The sequence below is a fragment of the Poecilia formosa genome, unplaced genomic scaffold (genome assembly GCF_000485575.1).
Source record: "Poecilia formosa unplaced genomic scaffold, Poecilia_formosa-5.1.2 Scaffold797, whole genome shotgun sequence".
In the NCBI taxonomy this organism is placed as follows: domain Eukaryota; kingdom Metazoa; phylum Chordata; class Actinopteri; order Cyprinodontiformes; family Poeciliidae; genus Poecilia; species Poecilia formosa.
This window is the reverse complement of record NW_006800736.1, coordinates 66,422-88,606: the sequence shown is the minus strand read 5'-3', so window position 1 is coordinate 88,606 and position 22,185 is coordinate 66,422. Positions and strand designations below refer to the sequence as shown.

General features: G+C 38.8%; 3 protein-coding genes and 2 long non-coding RNA genes across 6 annotated transcripts in view; 1 reads left to right on the top strand and 4 right to left on the bottom strand.

Moving 5' to 3' along the window:
• Positions 1-1,484: 1,484 nt before the first annotated feature.
• On the bottom strand, positions 1,485-1,960 carry LOC107834848 (uncharacterized). Its single transcript, XR_001660671.1, has 3 exons — positions 1,920-1,960; positions 1,709-1,811; positions 1,485-1,631 (listed from the first exon to the last, which is right to left on the bottom strand). It is a non-coding gene; the product is annotated as an uncharacterized LOC107834848 (long non-coding RNA).
• Positions 1,961-5,458: 3,498 nt separating this feature from the next.
• Positions 5,459-16,524, bottom strand: LOC107834849 (uncharacterized). The gene is made up of 3 exons (XR_001660672.1): positions 16,512-16,524; positions 11,517-11,521; positions 5,459-5,883 (listed from the first exon to the last, which is right to left on the bottom strand). It is a non-coding gene; the product is annotated as an uncharacterized LOC107834849 (long non-coding RNA).
• kcnj15 (potassium inwardly rectifying channel subfamily J member 15) lies at positions 7,008-10,911 on the bottom strand. Its single transcript, XM_007543315.2, has 2 exons — positions 10,806-10,911; positions 7,008-8,767 (listed from the first exon to the last, which is right to left on the bottom strand). Exon 2 carries the CDS (start codon positions 8,697-8,699, stop codon positions 7,704-7,706), a length of 996 nt encoding a protein of 331 aa, XP_007543377.1. The 5' UTR covers positions 8,700-8,767; positions 10,806-10,911; the 3' UTR covers positions 7,008-7,703.
• Positions 13,812-18,023, top strand: vps26c (VPS26 endosomal protein sorting factor C). The gene is made up of 8 exons (XM_007543313.2): positions 13,812-14,022; positions 14,975-15,118; positions 15,579-15,728; positions 15,868-15,948; positions 16,019-16,093; positions 16,785-16,935; positions 17,008-17,160; positions 17,611-18,023. Exons 1-8 carry the CDS (start codon positions 13,966-13,968, stop codon positions 17,691-17,693), a joined length of 894 nt encoding a protein of 297 aa, XP_007543375.1. The 5' UTR covers positions 13,812-13,965; the 3' UTR covers positions 17,694-18,023.
• A 402-nt stretch (positions 18,024-18,425) lies between these two features.
• The window catches only part of ttc3 (tetratricopeptide repeat domain 3), a 42,018-nt gene continuing 38,258 nt past the window's right edge, over positions 18,426-22,185 (bottom strand). For both annotated transcript variants that reach the window (XM_016666788.1, XM_007543312.2), the window contains exons 42-46: positions 20,269-20,403; positions 20,055-20,169; positions 19,866-19,973; positions 18,884-18,976; positions 18,426-18,506 (exon numbers count right to left, since the gene is read on the bottom strand). In XM_016666788.1, the coding sequence (XP_016522274.1) occupies positions 18,439-18,506; positions 18,884-18,976; positions 19,866-19,973; positions 20,055-20,169; positions 20,269-20,403 (519 nt within the window). In that variant the 3' untranslated portion in view covers positions 18,426-18,438. The remainder of the gene's footprint in view (positions 18,507-18,883; positions 18,977-19,865; positions 19,974-20,054; positions 20,170-20,268; positions 20,404-22,185) is intronic.

Here is a 22,185-nt window from a genome sequence, read left to right as displayed (position 1 = left end):
TGCAGGGTGGTGAGGGGGGCTGGTGGTGCCCATCTCCAGCAGCCATCAGATGAGAGGCAGGGTTCACCATGGACAGGTCACCAGTCCATCACAGGGCCCTAAAAGCTAACAACAAATAAAAACCATGAAAGAGAAATGGTAGAATAACAAGGGGAATAAATTCTGTCCAATTATTTTTAAATCCAATCATGTTTATTAAGCACTTTGTGTTGATAACACAGCAGTTTTCTGTTAAAAATGTGGCCAGCAGCTCAGTAAGGTAAAAATCTTTCCACCATGAAGACGATGTGGAGGTTCATCCTCAGAGCTGGTTGGTGATCTGGTGGAGCCAGAGCCTCTTCTGAGACAGGAAAGTCTTTAGGTTTTCTAATTCTTCTTTCATATTAATTTGCTTACTGCAAAAATATGTTGACGATAGAAACAATGATGAACGAGTTATAACAGCAGCCGGGTGTTTAATTTCAAAGTCTCTGGCAAACTGAGCTAAATTAAAACCAGTTTATGAAGAAAGTATATTAATTCGCAACAAACAGCCTCCATGAAGTCATAACATGAAGCTGAATGATTGTTACAGTAAAAATCATAAAAGTCACTATAAAATGACTATTCCTGAATCTAACGTAAGTTTGTTTATATATTTACTGCACCGTTTATAATTAAACGAAGATAATTAGCATTTTGAAGCAAACTTAGCACCAGCTAGCAGCACGTTAGCAGCCTTCGTCCCTTCGGTTCCTTTCGTGACCCACATTTCATTTCCATCCGGTTCTTGTCCAGTTGTGTTGTCGTCTAACTCGGACTAGGACGTCACAAGCTTGAATTTACCAAAACTACTAACTATTATCAAGGCTGTCTCTATTTTTAAGGCAATATTCTGAGAGTAAAAATTGCGAATTCGAACAGGATCTGTTATCTTCTCTGGTTCAAGGCTTTTCTTCATTTTATGGCGCTTTAAAAAAAAGAAATGAAAATGTGCAACAGCGCCACCATCTGGTCTGGAGTGTGACCTGGAGCTGATGCCGTTCACTAACAGATCTTACGTCATACCTGAAAAATGGATTCGGTAAAGACAGCTTCCGTGTTTTAGTTAAAAAACTGAAACAACAGGTCATATTTGGAGAGGTCTAAAACTGAAGATACCTGCTGCATTTATTGTTAAGGACAAATATTGTTTTTGTTGTAGAACCTGGATTTTTTNATTTACAAAATAAGGCAAAGTTGGCACTTTTAATGGACTTTTAATCCAACTTTTAAAGCAACTTCTCAATAAAAGTGGTATTATTTACCAAATGACACTTCATGACACTTCATGACACAGCAGTTCTGTCATGTTTATGACAGTATTATGTCAGTCTTTTGCACCCCGTCAAATAAAATGTTATACTATATACTATAACAAAATTGTACAAATTGTCAATACATTCAAAGTTTACAGACAACATGCTTATGAAAATTAGCACAATAAAACGATAGGTACACTTTAGAGGAAATGTGAAAACTGTTTCACCAAGGATAGAGTATTGTTTTAATACAGTGTCACAGTATCCCAGTTTTACTGCAGTAATATTTCTCCTTCCTAAGAACAGTGAGGTCAACGACAGAACATTCCCGTTCACTGCACCTACAGAAACCTACAAAAAGAACAATAGAGCAATTAAACAGAGAAAGCATTTGTATTTTAAAGAATACAGAAAAAAAAAATACTTACAATTTCAAGACGTTGTGGACTCGCCATGTATGTGACATCAGAACTGATGATGACTGGGACAGGATGCCTCGGGTGGAAAAACATTTCTGGGTGACTTCTTTGCCTGTTTATGTTAAAACTAGAAAAAAATAGTCAACAATGTCATAGAATCAGTTGATGTTGGCATTAACTATGAAGCTGTTTTAAGTGTGGATATAAGGAGACAAACTACCTTAAAATCTTTCCATCCATGATCTGAACACGATGATCCTTGCAGGGTGGTGAGGGGGGCTGGTGGTGCCCATCTCCAGCAGCCATCAGATGAGAGGCAGGGTTCACCATGGACAGGTCACCAGTCCATCACAGGGCCCTAAAAGCTAACAACAAATAAAAACCATGAAAGAGAAATGGTAGAATAACAAGGGGAATAAATTCTGTCCAATTATTTTTAAATCCAATCATGTTTATTAAGCACTTTGTGTTGATAACACAGCAGTTTTCTGTTAAAAATGTGGCCAGCTGCTCAGTAAGGTAAAAATCTTTCCACCATGAAGACGATGTGGAGGTTCATCCTCAGAGCTGGTTGGTGATCTGGTGGAGCCAGAGCCTCTTCTGAGACAGGAAAGTCTTTAGGTTTTCTAATTCTTCTTTCATATTAATTTGCTTACTGCAAAAATATGTTGACGATAGAAACAATGATGAACGAGTTATAACAGCAGCCGGGTGTTTAATTTCAAAGTCTCTGGCAAACTGAGCTAAATTAAAACCAGTTTATGAAGAAAGTATATTAATTCGCAACAAACAGCCTCCATGAAGTCATAACATGAAGCTGAATGATTGTTACAGTAAAAATCATAAAAGTCACTATAAAATGACTATTCCTGAATCTAACGTAAGTTTGTTTATATATTTACTGCACCGTTTATAATTAAACGAAGATAATTAGCATTTTGAAGCAAACTTAGCACCAGCTAGCAGCACGTTAGCAGCCTTCGTCCCTTCGGTTCCTTTCGTGACCCACATTTCATTTCCATCCGGTTCTTGTCCAGTTGTGTTGTCGTCTAACTCGGACTAGGACGTCACAAGCTTGAATTTACCAAAACTACTAACTATTATCAAGGCTGTCTCTATTTTTAAGGCAATATTCTGAGAGTAAAAATTGCGAATTCGAACAGGATCTGTTATCTTCTCTGGTTCAAGGCTTTTCTTCATTTTATGGCGCTTTAAAAAAAAGAAATGAAAATGTGCAACAGCGCCACCATCTGGTCTGGAGTGTGACCTGGAGCTGATGCCGTTCACTAACAGATCTTACGTCATACCTGAAAAATGGATTCGGTAAAGACAGCTTCCGTGTTTTAGTTAAAAAACTGAAACAACAGGTCATATTTGGAGAGGTCTAAAACTGAAGATACCTGCTGCATTTATTGTTAAGGACAAATATTGTTTTTGTTGTAGAACCTGGATTTTTTTATTATCATTATTCTTTGCCACTTTAACAAAAATAGTAAGTGATTATTAAGGCACCTAAAAGGCATACTTTATTAGCCTAAAGTACACTGAGATGTAATTTAAAACATACTGAAATTAATAATTTAAAGAAAGAGTTAAGTGAATTTTTAAAAATTCTGTTTTGAGCATATATTTTAAAATATACACAAAATATCTTTGATAGATATTTTAAAGATATTTAAAATATCTTTTAAATGTACACTTGAGCAAGTGTATATTTGCACTTGGGCAAATACATGTTTTGTTCACTTAGAATATACTTTTATTTAATATATTTCTTAAAAGTGTATTTTGGTACAATTATATTTAAGTGTGTTGAAAGTTATGACGTCAAAATTGGTACATGTATACTTTTAATATAGTTTGTATATATTTATAGGTAGTACACTTAATATACTTAAAATATACTTACACAAATGTAAGTATGTTTGAAATAAAGGCTACTGATGTATATTTTTTTCACTAGGGATAATAAATAATGAAATTAAAATATAAAAGTCAATTTATTTTAGGTCCTTTTTCAGTGATACACAAAAATATAGATTAATTAGACTGGCATTTACTGGCCGGTATTTCTGTTAATGGTGATTTTCCACTAATATTTATATAATCATGACATTTAAAGTTAACACATCAGACCAATAAACATTTTATAATACAGAAAGGTGAGTGCTTAATTTCTGCATAAAGATTGTTATTTTCAAAAACTACCTTTAACCTGACCAATGAGCCTCATCAGAAATCATATTCTAATCGATTCACTGTGGCTGGGTAAATTCACATACCAACGTTTCTGAAGATCCAGCTGCTCCTCGTGTTTCTCAGCAGAAACTGAATCAAAAGCCAGCAGCGACAGCAGCCTGGACCGTCCGTTGACCTCTGCCCGACCCAGCAGGGAAGCTTTGGGCTGTGGGAGGAAGCCGGAGTACCTGGAGAAAGCCCACGCATGCACACGGAGAGAAAACTGCAGCAAGACGGTCCTGGGACTTAAACCCAGGACCGTGGGTTTAAGTCCATGCAAGGCATGGATCCTTTTCCTGTTTTCCAGATAAGCAGTATTGTTCTAGATCTTTTTGGTGCTTAAACACTGAGTTCCAGTTTTATTTGGAACTGGGAAATTGTGATTTCCCAGTTCCCAGATTTCCCAGACTGGAACACCCTCAGAAGACAGATTTCTACAGCAGCAGATTAGGGCCATTGTAGATAGAAAAGGAAAGAAGTAAATTTCTGCCAAAAACATTCTAAAAATAATTTACTTCAAAAGTTTTTCTGCTGATATTGTGATATTTTCTTCTGACTGCTTTGCTTTGCTGTGACATTTTACTCACTGTTTATTCAATCTCTTGTTTTCTGTTGCTTCACATTTTTAACTCCTGCTTATGTTTTTAGTCATTTTAATCTGTATGATTTCTTTTGCCTTCTTCCTTCACATCCTCCAGACGTAACTCTATGTTTCCCTCCAGAGTTACGACATTTTTCTTGTGTTTCTTCTTTACATTCTTCTAATTTGTGATCTTCACCACATTTTGGACATCTCTGCTTTCCTTTACAAACTGCTGCTATGTGTCCTTTATGACCTTTGACATTTGAAACAAGGAAGTGGTGGAAGGACAAGAGGCCTGACCTGAAAACTGAGATACCCTATTTTGATGTTTTTTGGCAACTCTTTTTCTTCAAACTCAATGAGGATTCACAAACTTACTACTTTTTCTCCATTAATTGTTTTTGACAATTTCTTCAAGTTATTCACTTTTGCAACAATATTTTTATTAATTTGATCAAGATCTTCATCTAGAGGGATTCCATAAATCACTCCTCTATTTTTTTTATCTTCTCCCATGATTATTTTCTCCAACACAGTTGTTTTTGTTTGTTTGTTTGTTTTTGTTTTGTTTTTTTTTACAAATATTGTCCAAATTTAAAGCCTTATTCTTTTGTTATTAATTTTTACAAACTACAAATAGGTTTCCATCTCTCAAAATCTCCAATTTTCTTTTTTATTTCTCTTGACACCACAATGGGGCTGATGTTATCCTGCTCTTCCTCGTTTTTAAGTTTTAATATTATTTTAAATTCCTCCCTCACAACTTTCCTCCTAACTATCCTTCCTTCTTCCGAACTACTTCCTTCCGGTTCTCGTTGATCGCCCTGAGTGCCGCCCATTCCCTTTCCTTCACCTGTTTTATTTCTTCCTCTCCCCACCCTTCAAAATCCGTTGTTACGGAGTGAAGCTTCTTCAATCAAGAAGGAGGCTCGGACGTCTTTTCTTGAACATTTCTGTTCAGTTTTTATTGAGGAGAAAACGGCGACAGCTGTTCGTTACCTAGCAACCAAAATCAACAGAAGCAAGACAGTGACAAAAGACAGAACCACATCCTGTTAAGCATTCTTCAAAATAAAAGACTTCCTCTATCCAAATAAATCATGCCTCGCGCTTAAATGTTTCACTTCAGCTTTTGTAATTATATACAATCATGTTAAACTCAATTAATAATAATCATCATGTTTTAAGCTTAACATATAACATAAATGTAAATCAGTCACTTATCATGCAAATTATAGTTAACAACAAATAAGTGTAAAGAAGTCACAACATCCATGTCTTTCTCATTTCCTATCTCCATTTCCACCCGAACTATTCACATACCAGTTTATGCCCAAATCCGCCTTTTCCAAATCCGACACTTCTCTGTGTTTTGTTTGTTTTTCCCGCGCCGCTCCGGCCTTCCCTTCACTTCCGCTCGCCAAGCAGTCGGAGGGGGCAGCAGCTTTGTGTGACTCGGACTGTTTGGACCACATACAGACGCCCAGCAGCTGCAGCTCGGTGTTGCCACAACAGAAGGCGACAGTTAGTGGCAGCTTGGACCTGCTTTGTCCTTCAGCTAACCTCTGGAAGCTAACCACTGGAAGCTAACCTCTGGAAGCTAACCTCTGGAAGCTAACCTCTGGAAGTTAACCTCTGGAAGCTAACATTTTCCTCCATGGCGTGATCAATCCAAACGGTTTTTCTGATCAGATCTCTCTGCAGTCTGGTTTTAATATCAGTTTCAGTTCTGTAGACTGGTTCCTGTGTAAGAAAATACACAAGCACAACTCTACGTTTGAACATCTGTTGGCTTTATTTTTCTTGTGTATAAACAGTTTGAAAGTAAAAATAATATTTAAGAAACAAAATGGTTCAATTTGTCTTGGTGTCTACATAACTCACCTATTATTTACCTCGTCACAAAGGGCTTAAGTCATCATTATCAAGTCTTTCTTAGTAAATCTATGTCCGTCTTCTGGAAAATATAAATGTCCCAGAAATTAGCTTTCCAACACACAACATACCACAATGATTTTAGGGTTACAACACATTTTAAAGCCACTTGGCTCTAGAAATAACTTCATTTATAAAAATGTCAATTGAGAAAACTTATGGGATTTGTTAATTCTGCTCAGGGAACAGGCTAACTCCAGTTAGCAATACAAGCGAATCAGAACATATTTGTCTCTATTTTGTGCGTTCAAATACAAAAATAATGTGTCTACAGATAAATGCTGTACATTGTTTTATCAGCGACTGTTTCATTGAGTAGAACCAATCAGAAAAGCACAAAAGTGGTCATTTCTTCATCTTTCTGTTTGTTTTACTTGAACGGCAGCCATATTGAATTTGAACTCAGGGACTTTCTGGTTTCCAGGTTGGAATCTGAACTCCGTGCAGGTTTTCCCCTTTAATTTTTTCTATATGGATCAAGGAAATTCTGACTATCAAATACAAGTTGAACTCAGCCTAAGGCCTACAGATGATCACACTTGTTGGACCATAGAGACTTATAATTTGATGCTTTAATAAAATAAAATAAAAATCTCCTGGCTTTCAGCAAACAGCCATACAGTTCAGAAAAAAAAATTGAATGACAGAATTCACAGTTTGAAAAAGATGTATTGTATTCAGATTAGTAAAGAAACAACAGTCTGCTAAAAGATTTGGTTTGACAAGAGGCCAAATCATGTCATTTTTACGTTATAAAACGGCATTGGTGTGATAACTACCAAACAGTTCATATCCTCCATCTTGCATTGATTTAGTAACTGTAAACAAACTGTTTTATACACAAATACTAAAATTATGGGGTATCAGTTTATTATCTGCAAACTTTGTTTCCCTTAGTTATCCATCTACTCATTTGCTCTAAGATATGACAGATTAAAACCTCTGATCAAACCAAAATAACTCTAAGAGTAAGAAACCTTTTACTGATTTTGTCTTTTTAGACTGACGAGGACATAGAAAGTTTATTTAAATAATCTGTAGGTTTAAAGCTTCTCCCTGGTTGGTTCTAATGGTGGAACATCTCAACGTACCATTTGATACCCAAAATGTCGGGTGTGAAATTATCAAAATTGCAAAGGTATGAAGTGGCAGAACGTTAATCAATAAACAATGAGGTTGATTTGACATGTAAGATCACAGTACTGTAAAACTAACAGCTCCCACAATGTCCTCTCAGTCTTGCTTCAGTTATATCTTTCCTGTGCTGCTGCCAGGGAAGGCGGGGTCGTTGCTCACTTGTATTTTGTCAAAAAAGTTGAAATCAACAACGTAGCGGCAGTTGGAGGAGCTGAACAGCACTGGCGTGAACTCGTAGCCCCACAGGATCTCCTGAGGGATGTACGAGGTGCGGCTCTGGCACGTGGCTGCAGTCGACTCCATGGTGCCGTTGAGCGTTATGAGCAGCTCAAAGTTTCGGTTGCTCAGGGTTTCTGGGGTCAGTCCTGCCAATGGGCTCTTCTCATCGATAATGTGATAGAAGGTGAGCGGGAGGATCAGGAACGGACAGTCTCCACTGGTGTCCATGTAGAAATCTACGGAGCTCTGGTGGATCTGCGTCTTCTCTCCTTCTTCTGTCACGTTGGACTTAAACAGCTTTCCGGTGAGCTGGCACTGAATCAGCAGACTCTTCCTCATGTTGGCCACTCTCACCATCAGACACAGCTTGCCTTGGTGCCTGCAGATCACCGCCACCTGACTGAACTTTATCGTTTCTGCTCGCTTCTTGGGTCGGGCCAGTTTGGCCAGAAAGGCACCGGTGACAAAGATCTCAGCCAGACCGGTGATGACGAGCTGAGCCACTAGTGTGAAGATCGCCAGAGGACACTCTTCAGAGATGTACCGGAAACCGTAACCTATGGTGGTCTGCGACTCCAGAGAGAACAGGAAGGCTCCGGTGAGAGTATTCACATTCACCACGCAGGGTGTGTGGGTAGAATTGTGCCAACTGTCAAAATCTCCGTTCCCCATTCCGATGAAGAAAAAGAAGACTCCAAAGATGAACCAGGTCATGACGAAGGTGGAGGCAAACAGAGTGAGCTTGTAGCGCCACTTCATGTCCACCACCGTCGTCCAGATGTCGTGCAGGTAGAGCTTGACCATTCCTTCCACGTTGTCGATCTGAACATTGTTGTGACCGTCTTTGGACACGATCCTTCGCTGGACCTCTGACTTCCTGTTGACCATGATGCTTTGCTTCAACAGGAACTGGCTGTAACTGCACAGGTTTTATTTGCGCACTGCAGATTAAAGAGCTGGCAACAGACACAAACAGAAATAAGATTATTATTCTCATAAAGCTGTTTTTCTGTAATTGCCAAAGTGTTCAGTCAATCATTTCTATATGTTTTTGCTTCCACAGATCCAGACTCTCTTCTAATGTTTGAAAGTCTTAGTTAAATTAATTGTGACTTTATGCAGGGATTGAAAGATTTCCTGTCTCCAGTCTGTGGACTGTTCAGTGAGTGCTGAGCTAAATCAGTTATTGAAGGAACACCTTCAGGAAACCTCGACAGTTACTGATTAGGACCAGATCAGAATGCAGGAAAGCAAAAACATATGGAGACATTTGGAGTGATTTAAAATGTTTGTATTGTGATGTAAGGGATTAAACAATAATCCAACAACTAAACAAAGTGAAATCACCAAACTATTTACAGCTGTTTAATCCACAGGGTTTAATGGCAGAGGTCATCCGTCCATCACTGAGCCTGATTTAAAGGTAGCCTAACATGAGCACCGTCAGACTGAAGCTAAGCTAATGCAGTCAGAAAGGCCTGGATGGGATTCAGAAACTCTTCCATGCATTTATGTACCAAGCAAAAAACGACTTTACACACCTCGACTAAAATATTAACCAGCTTGTAGCCTTAAACAGTTTCCATCTAAGGTCCAGATGTTAAAAATTAACAAATGATATTAGAGACCAATAAGCGAGTCATTGGTGTGTCGTAAACAGAATTATTTAACTGAAGGTCAGTCAGAAAAAACATGAAACTGCTGCGGATTAAATAATAGCTGCATGTTTCATCAGAGTAACAAAGTCAAAACAAACCCAGATCATCATTCCTCCACCACCGTGCTTGAAACATAAATTCTGCTTTCTTTAATTTTAGTTTTTTTTAATTGGCTCTAGTGGCCTTTATTTGATAGTTGGTTGACAGGAAGGTGGGTAATGAGAGAGGGGGAAGACGGGAATTGAGCCTGCGACGGCCACGTCGAGGACTGAGGCCTCCATATGTGGACTGTGCTTAACCCCTGTGCCACCACAGCACCCCAGTTTGTTTTTATCTTAAAGTAAACTTGAGTTACGCAGCAGAACAATCATTAAAAGCACAAATCCAACTATGAATGGATAAAAAAACAACAGAATGAAGATTATGGTGTTTCCTAGTCAAAGTAACGAGTTATGATGGGGATGTCGTGGCTTAAAGACCCTCCACAGTGGCTGAATAGAGCAATTCTGCAAACAAACGATTTAAAATTCCTCCTCAGTGATGTTACAGACTCTGACTGGTCCATTATTTTCTCACTTGGTTTGGAAGTTTCTTCACTGTAAAAACACAAAATATTAAATATTTTTGGTCTAGTTGGTCAAGTTCACTTGAAATGAGACAAAACTAATTAAACTTTTCAGAAAGATAGGAAGGAGCTTGTTTTTAATCAGTAATTCTTAATATTGATAAAAAGTTTGAATTAAACTGGCAAATAATTTATTAATAATGTGACATTTTCCCAGGTTAAGTGAAATAATCTGCCAGTGGAACTGGAACTTTTTCAGTCAAATGAAGGAATTATTGACTTAAAATAAACTCCTTTATCTTCCTGAAAAGTTGCCTGTATGTTTGTTTTGTCTTATTTCAAGTGAACTAAGATATTTGCACTAGAAACTAGAGAAAAAAAAATACTTGGTAGGATTTTGTGTTTTTTCAGTATTCTCCTAAATAATTGAGGCCATAATTTGAAAACAGTATTTTGTCTTTTTTCACTTTATGTTTGTCTGATATCAAATTTTGTTTGATGGCCTGAAAGATGGAAGAGTGACAAAAAATATTGAAAACATAAGAAACATAAAATACTGTTTAGTACTGCTATATAAGTACCGATTCTTTATTTTGATCCAAGTTTGTCAGTATCACCAAACTGAATGTTATTCCACAGAATTATTAGAAATAAAATGAGTTCATGTGTCCTGAAGTTATCACATGTAACCATATTTAGACACATTTCCTCAGGAGTAGATGAAGGGTAGCCATGTTAATTCATAATCTTACATGAATGCGTTGCACTCACCTCTGAAAAGCTCGTCCTCATAAATGTGAAAGCTGAGTCTGAGCTGAAGTTCAGTGTCTTCTTTCTCCGTTTGTTGTGAGATCTGAACTTTGGCACAATGAGGAACGGAGCACAGACAAAGCCGAGCGTAATCTGTGATCCGTTTCCCTCCCCTCACCTGTCCACAGGTAGGAACAACAAGGTGACCGTCTGACGTTGGTTTCCTTCTTTTACGGTTGTTGTTGCTTCACACAAGCCCAGATTTACGGCTGTCAGAGCGTCTGAAGGACACGATGAACTTTGTGACAGACAGAAGGTCAAACTACCGGAGGAACACATGATGTGAATTATCTGATAAATTCTTTAAATCTCTGTAAATATGATGTCAACATTTTGACACCTGGAGGTTGGAAAATAATCCTGAGACCCAATGATTGTAGTTGGTAATTTATTTAATCAAGAAAATGCTACGAATTGACTGGTATTAATAAATAAAATGTATTTGTTGTTAATGTGTTATTTTGGACGCCTCTGTAAAAGTTTAAATTTGTGATTAAAAGTCATTTTGATCAGATTTAGAGCATCGATTTGCTTCTCATTCTCTACAGGTGTTTTTTTCTAACCTGGAGTAACTTTAGCAAACAGGAGGACATTTTTACTAATAAATTCAGAAAATGTGGTTTATGTTTGTCTCCAACCCCCATTACTCTGATACCCCAAAAATAAGCCTACTCAATCTGAATAAACCTGATTAGTGCTGAAACTTGTTAAATAACTATACTACTGATGATTCAGGCAACTAATTGGATAAAAATTTGACATTCACTCTTTATTTAAACACTTTAACCCTTTTTAAACAATATTAGAAATACATTAAAAGATGTAAATAAATAATTCAATTCCTTTTTTAAATAGCAAAATAGAAATATTACCAAAAAATGCAATAACATTTTTTAGTGTACACTTGATTTTTGTAGATTAATTAATTAATTTATTTTTCATTAACTGATTAATAATTGATAGCAAAAGGTGATTAATTGGAGGTTTTAATGAATTCTGGGTAAAACGCCTTTACAGACAAATGTGTTTTTGTTTTTTCTTAAAAGCAAATATATACATTTGTACAGTTTTGGCTTAATTACGGTTCTGAGTGTGTTATTCTTCAGCAAATGGCCTTTTTTGAGTTTATACTCCAGTTAACGATTAATTGATTACTAAATTAGTTGATGATATTTTTCAATAATCGATGAATAATCTCATGCCTGAGCCTAATAAATTAAAATGACTCTCAGTGTAAATCCAGTTTGGTCACCGCTGAAGCCGAGGAGCAAAGGAAGGAAGTTGTAGATAATTGTGTTAAATGACCTAAAAAACGCCAAAGTTTGTCGTAATGAGACGAGATGTAAACGTGTGAAAACCTGAACAGAACTGGAGTTAAACGGGACTCAGTCAGCTGAACGTTTTCTGTTCATGAAATGTTTGGAAAAACTGTTTTTTCTTTTTGCAACAAAGTGAATGATTACTGGAAATAAGCAGCAGCAGGGCTGAAGGACAAAATACCTGTGGTCTAAACAAAGTCTAATGCAGGATTCTGCTGGTGGCTGTTTGGTGTTTTGTGAAGAACAGGACACATTAACTTATTAAACAAACACTTAAATGACATGTTAAAGAATGAGAAGAGTCAAAATGAAGCTAAAAACAAATGTCCACTAGAGGTTTGTTGTAAAAAATGAAGAATTCTGTTTATTAGAGGAAACAGAAGCGGTGAAGTTTGTTTAAGTGAATTAAACACGTTTCAGTGCAGAGAAGAAGTGACGTTTCCTGAGTGACCGACCTTGGATCCTCAGCTTTATCATTAACTTCATTTCCACATTCCTGAGAGCCGAGAGATCGTCGCTTATCGTTTCTTTACTGGGGTACAAAATGAACGGGGAAATCTCATTCTGATGCATTCTTGTCTGCAAATGTTGATGTTGGCAACTGAAATGAGCGAAAGGAGATTTTCCAGAAATCACCAACTGGATGCAGTTTTTACAGGTTTCCTTCTTTGCACAAGAACTTTATGATTCAGTTTAACGTGTTTATTTTAGGTGACGCCCAACGCTTTATTTCAACAGTAACATGTCAAAATATTCAAAATAATTAAAATTACATTAAATAAGAATAACTGCATGTGATAAAAGAAATTTAAACACCTACAAAACAAGAGCCTCCATTCTTTATCTGCAGAAATATTTGATAAACTTCCTTTAATGGTTCTCTGACATGTTTAGATAGAATGTTTGAAACGAACATGCATGTTATTTTAAACCTTATGTCTTCTTTTTTCCCCTAAGATTAATTCAGAAACAAACAATCTTCCAGTTTTTGTTTGTTTTACCAACATGATCTGTTCTTGGTAGTGAAGTCACAGTGATCTTTAAAAATAAAACACATAAAATTTGACCCTGTAACTTTGAATAAAATTACATCACAATAATATGAAATCAAATAATACTGAAAATAATGAAGTGAAACAAAATTGTAAATAACTTGAAATAAAATTAATCAAAATGAAATAAAGGAGCTGAACAGCGCCCTCTGCTGTGTAAACGCGGTTCATTCAGCGATTCATTTTATTTGTGTAAATTTATTAGAAACTTGGAGTCAAGTGGTGGCAGACCTGAACTTTATATTTTTTATGTGACAATAAAAAAGCTTTTTTCTTCTTTGCAGTCTTTTTAATTTAACTGAATCTTTTTTATGTAACTGAATATGAGTGCGTGTCACAGCCACCAAACACAAAAACGGCTTTTGAAAAACATTTCCGTTTTAAAATGCGCTTCTTCCGGTTTCCAGTTACATACAGACATGTGATTTTTCTCTCTGAAAAGGTCACAGTAAATGCTTAATCGTGTCTTCAATGTGTGTAACAATATGTGCATGTAAACTTCCGACCGGCGTTGCATTAGTTTCAACCATTATTATTTATGCTTTTATTTAGAAAATTTGACCGAGTCGTTCAAATCGGCGGAAATCGCACTCTTATTTTGAAAGATTTACCCGGATACCGAGTTGTTGTTCTTATTAATTTCTCATTCAGAAGCAAGCCAAATAAATGTAACGCTATTGCTTTTGGTTGGCAGCATCGAAAACAAGTTTGTGACGTCAGCCGCCGTTCGGCGGTCCGCTCAGCTCGGAGATGAGCGTCACTCTGGATATCAAGCTGAAAAGAGCCAACAAAGTCTATCATGAGGGGGTAAGAGGCCCACTGACACGAACATGCCCAGCTAATGTTAGCCTCCCTCTGTTTTCTCTCCAGAAACATTGATAAAGCCATTGACTAGCTGGCATAGACAGTTAGCTTGCTGCTTTAGCAACAAGCTAATTCGTAGTCACATGACCAGCAGCTGCTTCCGTGGTGTTGTGACGAATTTGGTCACCACTTAAATTCTGTGCTCGATTATCATTTCTTTACATGACAATAAATAAGAAATATAATTTGAAATCTTCATGACAACATAAATAAAAATATAATTTTCTACTTATTTGTGTTGAGCGCCATAGAAACCCGGTGTGGTTAGTTAGCTTGGTGTGACTCTTCGGCGTTTTCGAACCTAAAACGGCCTGTTCAAAATGTTTACTAAAAATAAACTTCTCTAGATAAATGATGGTAATTGATAAAAGTGATAAGAACTATTTATTATTTCCTTATGTTACTGTAAGGCTGCAGCTCACAGAAACAAATCCTGCTTTTAAAACCGTTATTTTTTAATCTTTCAGATGCCAGTCATAAAAAATGTGATTTATGTCATTAATCTGCTCACAGTAACTATTTTCAAATGTATTGGTATTTATTGATCACTTTATTAAACAAAAAGTGGAGCAAATGACAAAACTGTCAATCCCAACAATATGGACAGTTTTAGATTTTAAACATTAATTGAAATTTATTGTGGGAACAGTAAATCTAAATCTTTATAAGAATTTTATCACTATAAATTAAAAAAAAATTTGTATAGTTTTGCGTTAATTTCTGCTATGTTCTTTCAGCAAATGGCTTTTATTGAGTCTCTTCTCCAGTTAATGATTAGTCAATTACTGGACTAGTTTATTCCAATAATCGATTAATTGTAATAAATTGTATGAGCTCAGAGGCTGATGATCAATATCCGTGAGGTGATTCTGCAGCTGGCTCTGGTCTGTTTCAGGAAACGGTGGCCGGCGTCGTGACGTTGTGCTGCAAGGAGCCGCTGCAGCACAACGGCATCGCGCTCAGCATGGACGGCATCGTCAACCTGCAGCTCAGCTCCAAGAGCGTCGGCGTCTTCGAGGCGTTCTACAACTCCGTCAAGGTGGGATCCGCCGGACCGGAATCTGGACCGGACTCCAGACCGCTCTGCTTCTCTGGAGTTCAGAAACTCCAATAATTTAAATAAGTTTAAATTATTGGTAATCATCATGATTACTTGATTAATCGGATAGAAAATGAGGGATATCTGCAGATTTTTCTTTGAATAATCAGGTGAAGCTAAAACTGGCCTGAAGTTTTTGGTTGAATGTTTTTACGGAAAATGTTTTTCTCATCTGTTTTTAGTTTTTGTTCTTTCAGCAAATGGCCTTTTTATTCTTCCAGTTGACGAAATCAGTTGCCGATTATTTCAATAATCGATCAATCTGATTGTCATTGATGGTTTGGTAAATGAAGCATTAATTCAGATTTACTCACCAAACTTGGAGAATAATTTATTTAAAGTCTGTCTGCTGCAATACTCTGTCGGCTAATCCGTGAAATGTCTGCCGGTTAATCTGCAGCCAATCCCGCTGATCAGCAGCAGCATCGAAGTGGCCAAGGCCGGGAAAATCCCAGGAGGGAAAACGGAAATCCCGTTTGAGTTTCCGCTCATCAGCAAAGGCAACAAAGTTCTGTATGAGACGTACCACGGCGTCTTCGTCAACATCCAGGTTCAGCTCGATGTTAGCCTGTCTGCTAACGTTCTCGTATTGTTTGCTAACCAGAGTCTGAAAGAGATTCAGGTGTGAAAAGGTTCAGGCTGAGCAGTTTGTGTTCCAACTTTCTGACTTTTCCCTGTTTGCTGCTCAGTACACGCTGCGCTGCGACCTGAAGCGCCCCCTGCTGGCCAAAGACCTGAGCAGGAGCTGCGAGTTCATCGTTCACAGTCAGGTGAACGTTAGCAAAGCATCGATTAGCCGCTCTGCTCGTTATTACCTTACTGATTGGTTTTTCTTTTCAGCCGCAGAAATCAAAAATCGTTCCAACTCCGGTCAAGTTCAGCATCACTCCAGAGACGCTGCAGAACGTCCGCGAGGTGCGACCTTTGACCTGCTGCTGTCGCATCACAGCCAGGCTGCAGATTAATTCATAGATCAATCTATTGATTCATCTTGTATTCCTTTACAGAAGCTTTCATCATTTGCAGCTAAAAATCCTAAAATCGTCAACATCAGAAAAAGCTGAATGTCGATGCAGAGCTGATCTGGGATTAATTATTGATTAACTGATTAATAATTTGATAGAATTAATTGGAGATTTTTAGAGAATTTGAATCAGGAGAAACTAAAACTGTTTTTGGTTGAACATATTTAGACGATTTGATTTTAAATGCAAAATGTTTAATTACTCTGTTTTTTTTCAGCAAATGAAACTATTAATCGATTACTAAATTAGTTGATTAATAGTGATTAATCAGTTTGAGCTGAAACTTCAGAGCTTCTTTCACTGCAAACTTTCAATTTGTTTCTACCAGTTTAAACAGAAACTTCTGCAAAATAACAGATTGATTTCCATCAATGTTTTTAGAAATGATGCTAATTTTAATCTGAAGCCATTAATCATAATTGATTGAGTTTAGATCAGATTGGTGAAAATTTTTTCCTCATATTTTCAGCTGGTGTGTAAAAAAGTGAAGCTGCTGAAACATTTGAATGTTTGGTTTTAGAGTCGCTGAGCGGTTCTGGAAACGTCTGCAGGTCCGTTTTACTGACTGTTTGTTTCGGCAGAGGAGTCAGCTGCCGCGCTTCCTGATCAGAGGACATCTGGACGCCACCAGCTGCGTCATCAGCCAGCCGCTCACCGGGGAGGTGCAGGTGGACAAATCTGATGTCCCCATCAAGAGCATTGAGCTGCAGCTGGTCCGGGTCGAGACCTGCGGTGAGTTCCCCTCTCCCTGAACGCTGCCGCCATGTGGCGGCGCCCCCTGGAGGTTTCCTGTTTTACCCACAGGCTGCGCCGAGGGCTACGCACGAGACGCCACAGAGATCCAGAACATCCAGATCGCAGAAGGAGACGTCGGCCACGGCATGCCCATCCCCGTCCACATGGTCTTCCCCCGACTCTTCACCTGCCCCACCCTGGAGACCACCAACTTCAAAGTGGGTCAGTACAACCAACCAATCAGAGCAGCCGGCCAATCGGAGTGCTCCACCTTCACTTCCCAGCTGCATCTAGTGATTTTTTTTCATAATCGATCGGTTAGACAGGAGAAAACGCTTCAGCCTTTCTGCTGGACCGGAGGTTATTATTGATTAATGTGTCAACAACTGATAAAAGGTGATTAATAGAAGTTCAGAGAAGCTGAAGCAGGTGAAGCCAAAACGATTTGAAACGATTCCACTCCAGGAGTTTTTGGTTAAACACATTTATATATTTAATCTGTATAGAATTTATTGTTTGTAGTTCTACTTTAATTTCTGCTCTGAGTTTTTCTTCCAGCAAACTTTTTGCCTTTATTTAACCCTTACTCCAGTTAGCGATTAATAGATTACTAAATTAGTTGATCGTTTCAGCTCCGGTTTATCAGGAACTAACGACTCGTTTTTTCCTCAGAGTTTGAAATCAACGTTGTCGTCATCCTGCAGGACGATCACCTGATCACAGAGAACTTCCCTCTGAAGCTCTGCAGAGTCTGATCACATCCAACCCGATCGATCACCAATGATCCATAAAATACCGACTGCATTCAGACACTTTGAGCTGCACAGTATAGTTGTGAAATTCAAACATTAATATTTGACCTTTGAACTAAAATCTGAATCCATCCCATAATTTTTCTGCTTGTTCTGAAACTTTGACGAATGCATTACATGTGTCTGCAGCCTGCTCAGGGTTATATTGATTATTGATTCCACCTCAATTATTGTAACATTGTTTCTTTTAAATCATGTTTGATTAGCAGAATTTGTAACTGAAGTTATTTGAGCTATAAAATGTTTGGAAAATAAATTTCATTTTTCATGAGATTCCAGTGAATTTATTTGCTGCTCGTTTCATTTTGTGTATTAAATGATCTGAACAGTCAGGAAGTAACTCAGATTCTCACTGAACAAACGTTTCATAACTTTAATTTTTTTAAATTGTTATTCTATAAATCATTTTGATTTTGGTCCTAAATACCAAAATTTCCCCATAACTTTATATTTTAGTTGATCTTGAGAAATAATGTTTAATATTAAATGATTAGTAAACATTTTTAAAGTACTTGTGCTCCGGAAGGGAAGAGTCAGACGAGCTCCAACACCGAGTTCTTTATTTTCTCAGGTTTGAAATGTCAGTAAAATCAGGAAAACAAACAAAATTAAAAAATAAAAGCAGGTAAAAGCAGAAACGGAGCATCAGGGGGCCTGGCGCCTCCTGGTGGACAGAGCGGGGAAGTCGTCAGGCAGCAGCGCGTGGGTCCTGCAGGTGGGACAGGTGTTCTTCTCCTTCAGCCAGGACCGGATGCACTGGACAGACAGAACCGGGTCAGAACCAGAGGGAGACTGGAGGCCTCACTTCCTCCAGAACAGGAACATTTAGTTTTTATTACTACTTAGAAACTGTGGCGTACTCATTACTTTTAGCAAACTAACTTATCTAGGACCCAGAACTGGGATTAGAACAAACTTAGAATCCAGAAGATCCACCTTAGCGACGTTTTAGACTCTGTTCTTCCAATCAGAAAACGAATTAGACCAGAAGTTATTTACTAGGAACATCCAGTTTATTTGCTTTGGATCAACATTATTAGCTTCTTTTTCCTTTGGTTTGCATTTCATTTTAATTCATGTAAAGAACTTTGAACTGCTGAAAATGTGATGTCATTTAGATTAAATGACATTACCTGGTCGTGGTAGCTGTGCCGACACTCCAGCACACAGGTGTCCTCCGGACTCATGTCCTCGTGGCAGATGATGCAGGGATCCTCCATGTTCAGCTGCAGGAAGGTGCAGGTTATTGATTATTGGTTAAGTGATAGGCGGCCATTTTCTTAAAAACCTGAGTTTTCTCTCGAATCGAAATGACCATCTTTCCATAACTTCCTGATTTTAAAAAACGTTAAATCCTGACTGAATAAACCGAACGTCGTTGTTTTATTAAAAATAACTGGAATAGAAAAAGATGGAGAATGAAAAGTGAAACTTTTCTCCACTTTAACTCACTGCAGCCTTAAATCAACCGTTTTTATTAACTTCATGTTTTTACAGTTTTTCTGTCACTTCATCGCCTTTTAGCTGCTGAAAGTTAGTTTGTGATTGACTAAAGGGCGATTCCACCTAATGTGTTATTTTAGCATCTTTAATCTGTTCTGGTTTAAAAACTAAAATACTTTTACATTTCAAACTTGATCAAGATTAGAGCTGCAAATTATCATTAATCTACTAATCAATAATTAATCAGTTAAATAAATTGGCTCATTCTGCCTTTTTCATGCCATAATTAAATTACTTTAAATGATTCATAACATCCCTTTAGTGAATATTTAGTTTCTAATATTATGAACAAAAATTTTCCCCTATTGGCTACTTTATACTTTTATTTATAAAACACTTTAAAACAGCTGCTGCAACAAAATGAGATAAAAATAAATATTTTAAATATGGAAATAAAGAATAGAAACAAACGAAGTGAGCGAAAAACGTCTCAACATGTTAAAATGTTTCCAGTTTTGAAAGTGGGCAATAAATAATAATAATAATGATAATAGTGATGATGATGATGATAATGATAACGATAAAGCGTCTTTGGATTTCATTAGTTTGGAGGAAACCTAGTGTCTAGTCAAATCAAGCGTCTCTTTTGCTCGGTGGCTGAGTCAGACTCACAGCGTTCGGGTTTCGGACTCTCTGCGCTCCGACCAGCTGCCACACCGGGTTCTGGTTCCCCTGAGCCGGGCTGGACCGGCCCGCGGCGCCAGATGACTTCAGCGTTTCCTGAGGAACAGGAGGAAAGCGAGTGATTGGCTGAAAGCCGTGGCGGTAAGCCAATCAGAGCACGGCTCTACGGACCGCTACCTGATGGTCCAGGATGAGCTGCGCCACGCCGCTGACCACTTCCTGTAGTGGCACCAGGTTCAGACTTCCTCCTCTGGCCAGGCGGAAGTCCTGAACGAAACGCATCAAGTTGGACCTGCAGACCAACCAGAACCGAGTCAGAACCGGGTCAGGACCACATCCACACCTCAGCAGCTGAGCTGTTTCTACACGCTCTGCTCTTCCTGGAATCTACCTGGAATAGTCTGGAAACATGGCGGTCAGGCTGTCCATGGCCTTCTGGAAAACAGAGACGAGTAGCGGCTCCTTCCTGGCGGCGGCTCGGGGCGGCGCGGTGGGCGGGCTGAGGATCGTTAGCTGCTGCAGGAAGCTGCAACGGAAACAAAACTTCACCTTACTCTGATCCTGTGAGGAATCTACGCAGCAAATTTCACTTTTTGAGTCTCGACTGATTCTAAAAACAAAAACTGGTGTTCAGCAATAAGTTCAAGATTTTTGATGCCTGTAAAACAAGCAGTTTAAAAAAACAAAACAAAACACGATTATCGCGTCACGAAGCCGTTACCTAGCAACAAGCCCAGCCTGTTACCTAGCAACCCCAGCTGATCTCCAGTGTCTGGTCTGCTGCTTTTCCTGCTGTACAATGGCTCCTGGAAAATCAGCTGCGGTTGCTAGGTAACGGGCCGTGTTACTGAATATTTGTTTAAGGTTAGGCCTGGCCTTGGGGTCGGCCAGATATGACGTCAGCAAAACGTGACGATGCGACTCATTTCAAACCCGAAGCGCTCGTCTGAAACGGCCGATGGCCTTCATGGATTCTTTCACCTACTCATCTGATTTTTATGAGATTTTTACTTAAACATCAGAATAAAACTGCTGCATGTTTTAAGTAGTTTCAAGATGGAGAGAATTCAAAGACCTTACAGGATTCGTCCTGCTCACCCTCCTCTAACTGCCGTTTATTCAAGTTGCATCAGAAACTACAAAAAAAAATAAATCGGTTGCAAAGCGTCGCTGGAGGAAAATCATGTGGACTTGCAGAGAAATGCGAAAGCTGCAAAGTCAGGTTTGTCAAACTGTTGGTTCAAATCTCTGATTGAAATGTTGCTTTGCCTTCAGCCCATCTGAAGACTTCCTGACATTTTTCAGAAACATTTCTGACCTTAGATCGTCTCCAGTGTGGATCCAGAGGCTCATCTTAAATACTCTGAGCGTCTCTCAGTGAATTGACAAACTGTTAGAAGCTTAAAGCTTCCTTCATGACACCATGCAGCCACTGGTCCATGTTCTGGTGTCTGGAGGTTTCCATCATTAAACCTCCATTTAAATGTTTTATCCAACGTCAGACCAACCTCTGAATTCCAAATCTGGAAGACCTGCCTCACCTGTCCCGCCCATCGCTGCGTCACGCCTCCAACCTCCACCCGGTGCGTCCAATCATCAATCAAGCTCTGCTCATAAGGATCCACACCCACGGCGCCAGCCGCTTTCCAGCTGTGCTCAACCCACCTCCTCCCTCCTCCACCCACATCCTTCGGCCCTCCAGGATGTCACCCCTTCCCGACCTCCACCACCGGTGTCGGAGCATCTCCCCAATCAGCTTCTGGGGTGTTCACCCGAGTTCACAGCTCAATCATCTGCCGGGACCCGAGCGCCAAAGGACTGTTATTCATTATCCTCCGGTTTTTGGTCAAACCGGAGCTGAAACGATCAAGAAATTTATTGTTAATTTCTTGATCGTTCTTTTTTCTCTGAGTCTTTCCAGATCGAAAGTTGCTTCTGTCCAACTGTAGACTTACGTTGACCTGAATGAAGTCTGAGTTTGAGTTACTGAAACTGAACGGCTCTTAAAGTTTTAAACCATCTTTTAACTGTTGAAGGTGAATCAGCAGGTCTTCAGATCTGCCTGCTGTGGATCACAGGATCTTCTGGTATTCGAGGTTCAGCACTGAACCGGTTCCGGTTCTTTCAAACAGGAGTTTCTCAGTAGACCCCTAACCCAGCAGCGCTGGTCCTCTGCAGGTCCCTCAGGGCCGATGTTGGGCCTGTTCTGCCTCTGGTCTCTTCTCGCTGCTCTGCAGACTCGTTCAGATCCGTCTGCCTGTAACATGGCGGCCGGTCTGCTGTGCCGGTGTTACAGGATCATCGTCTT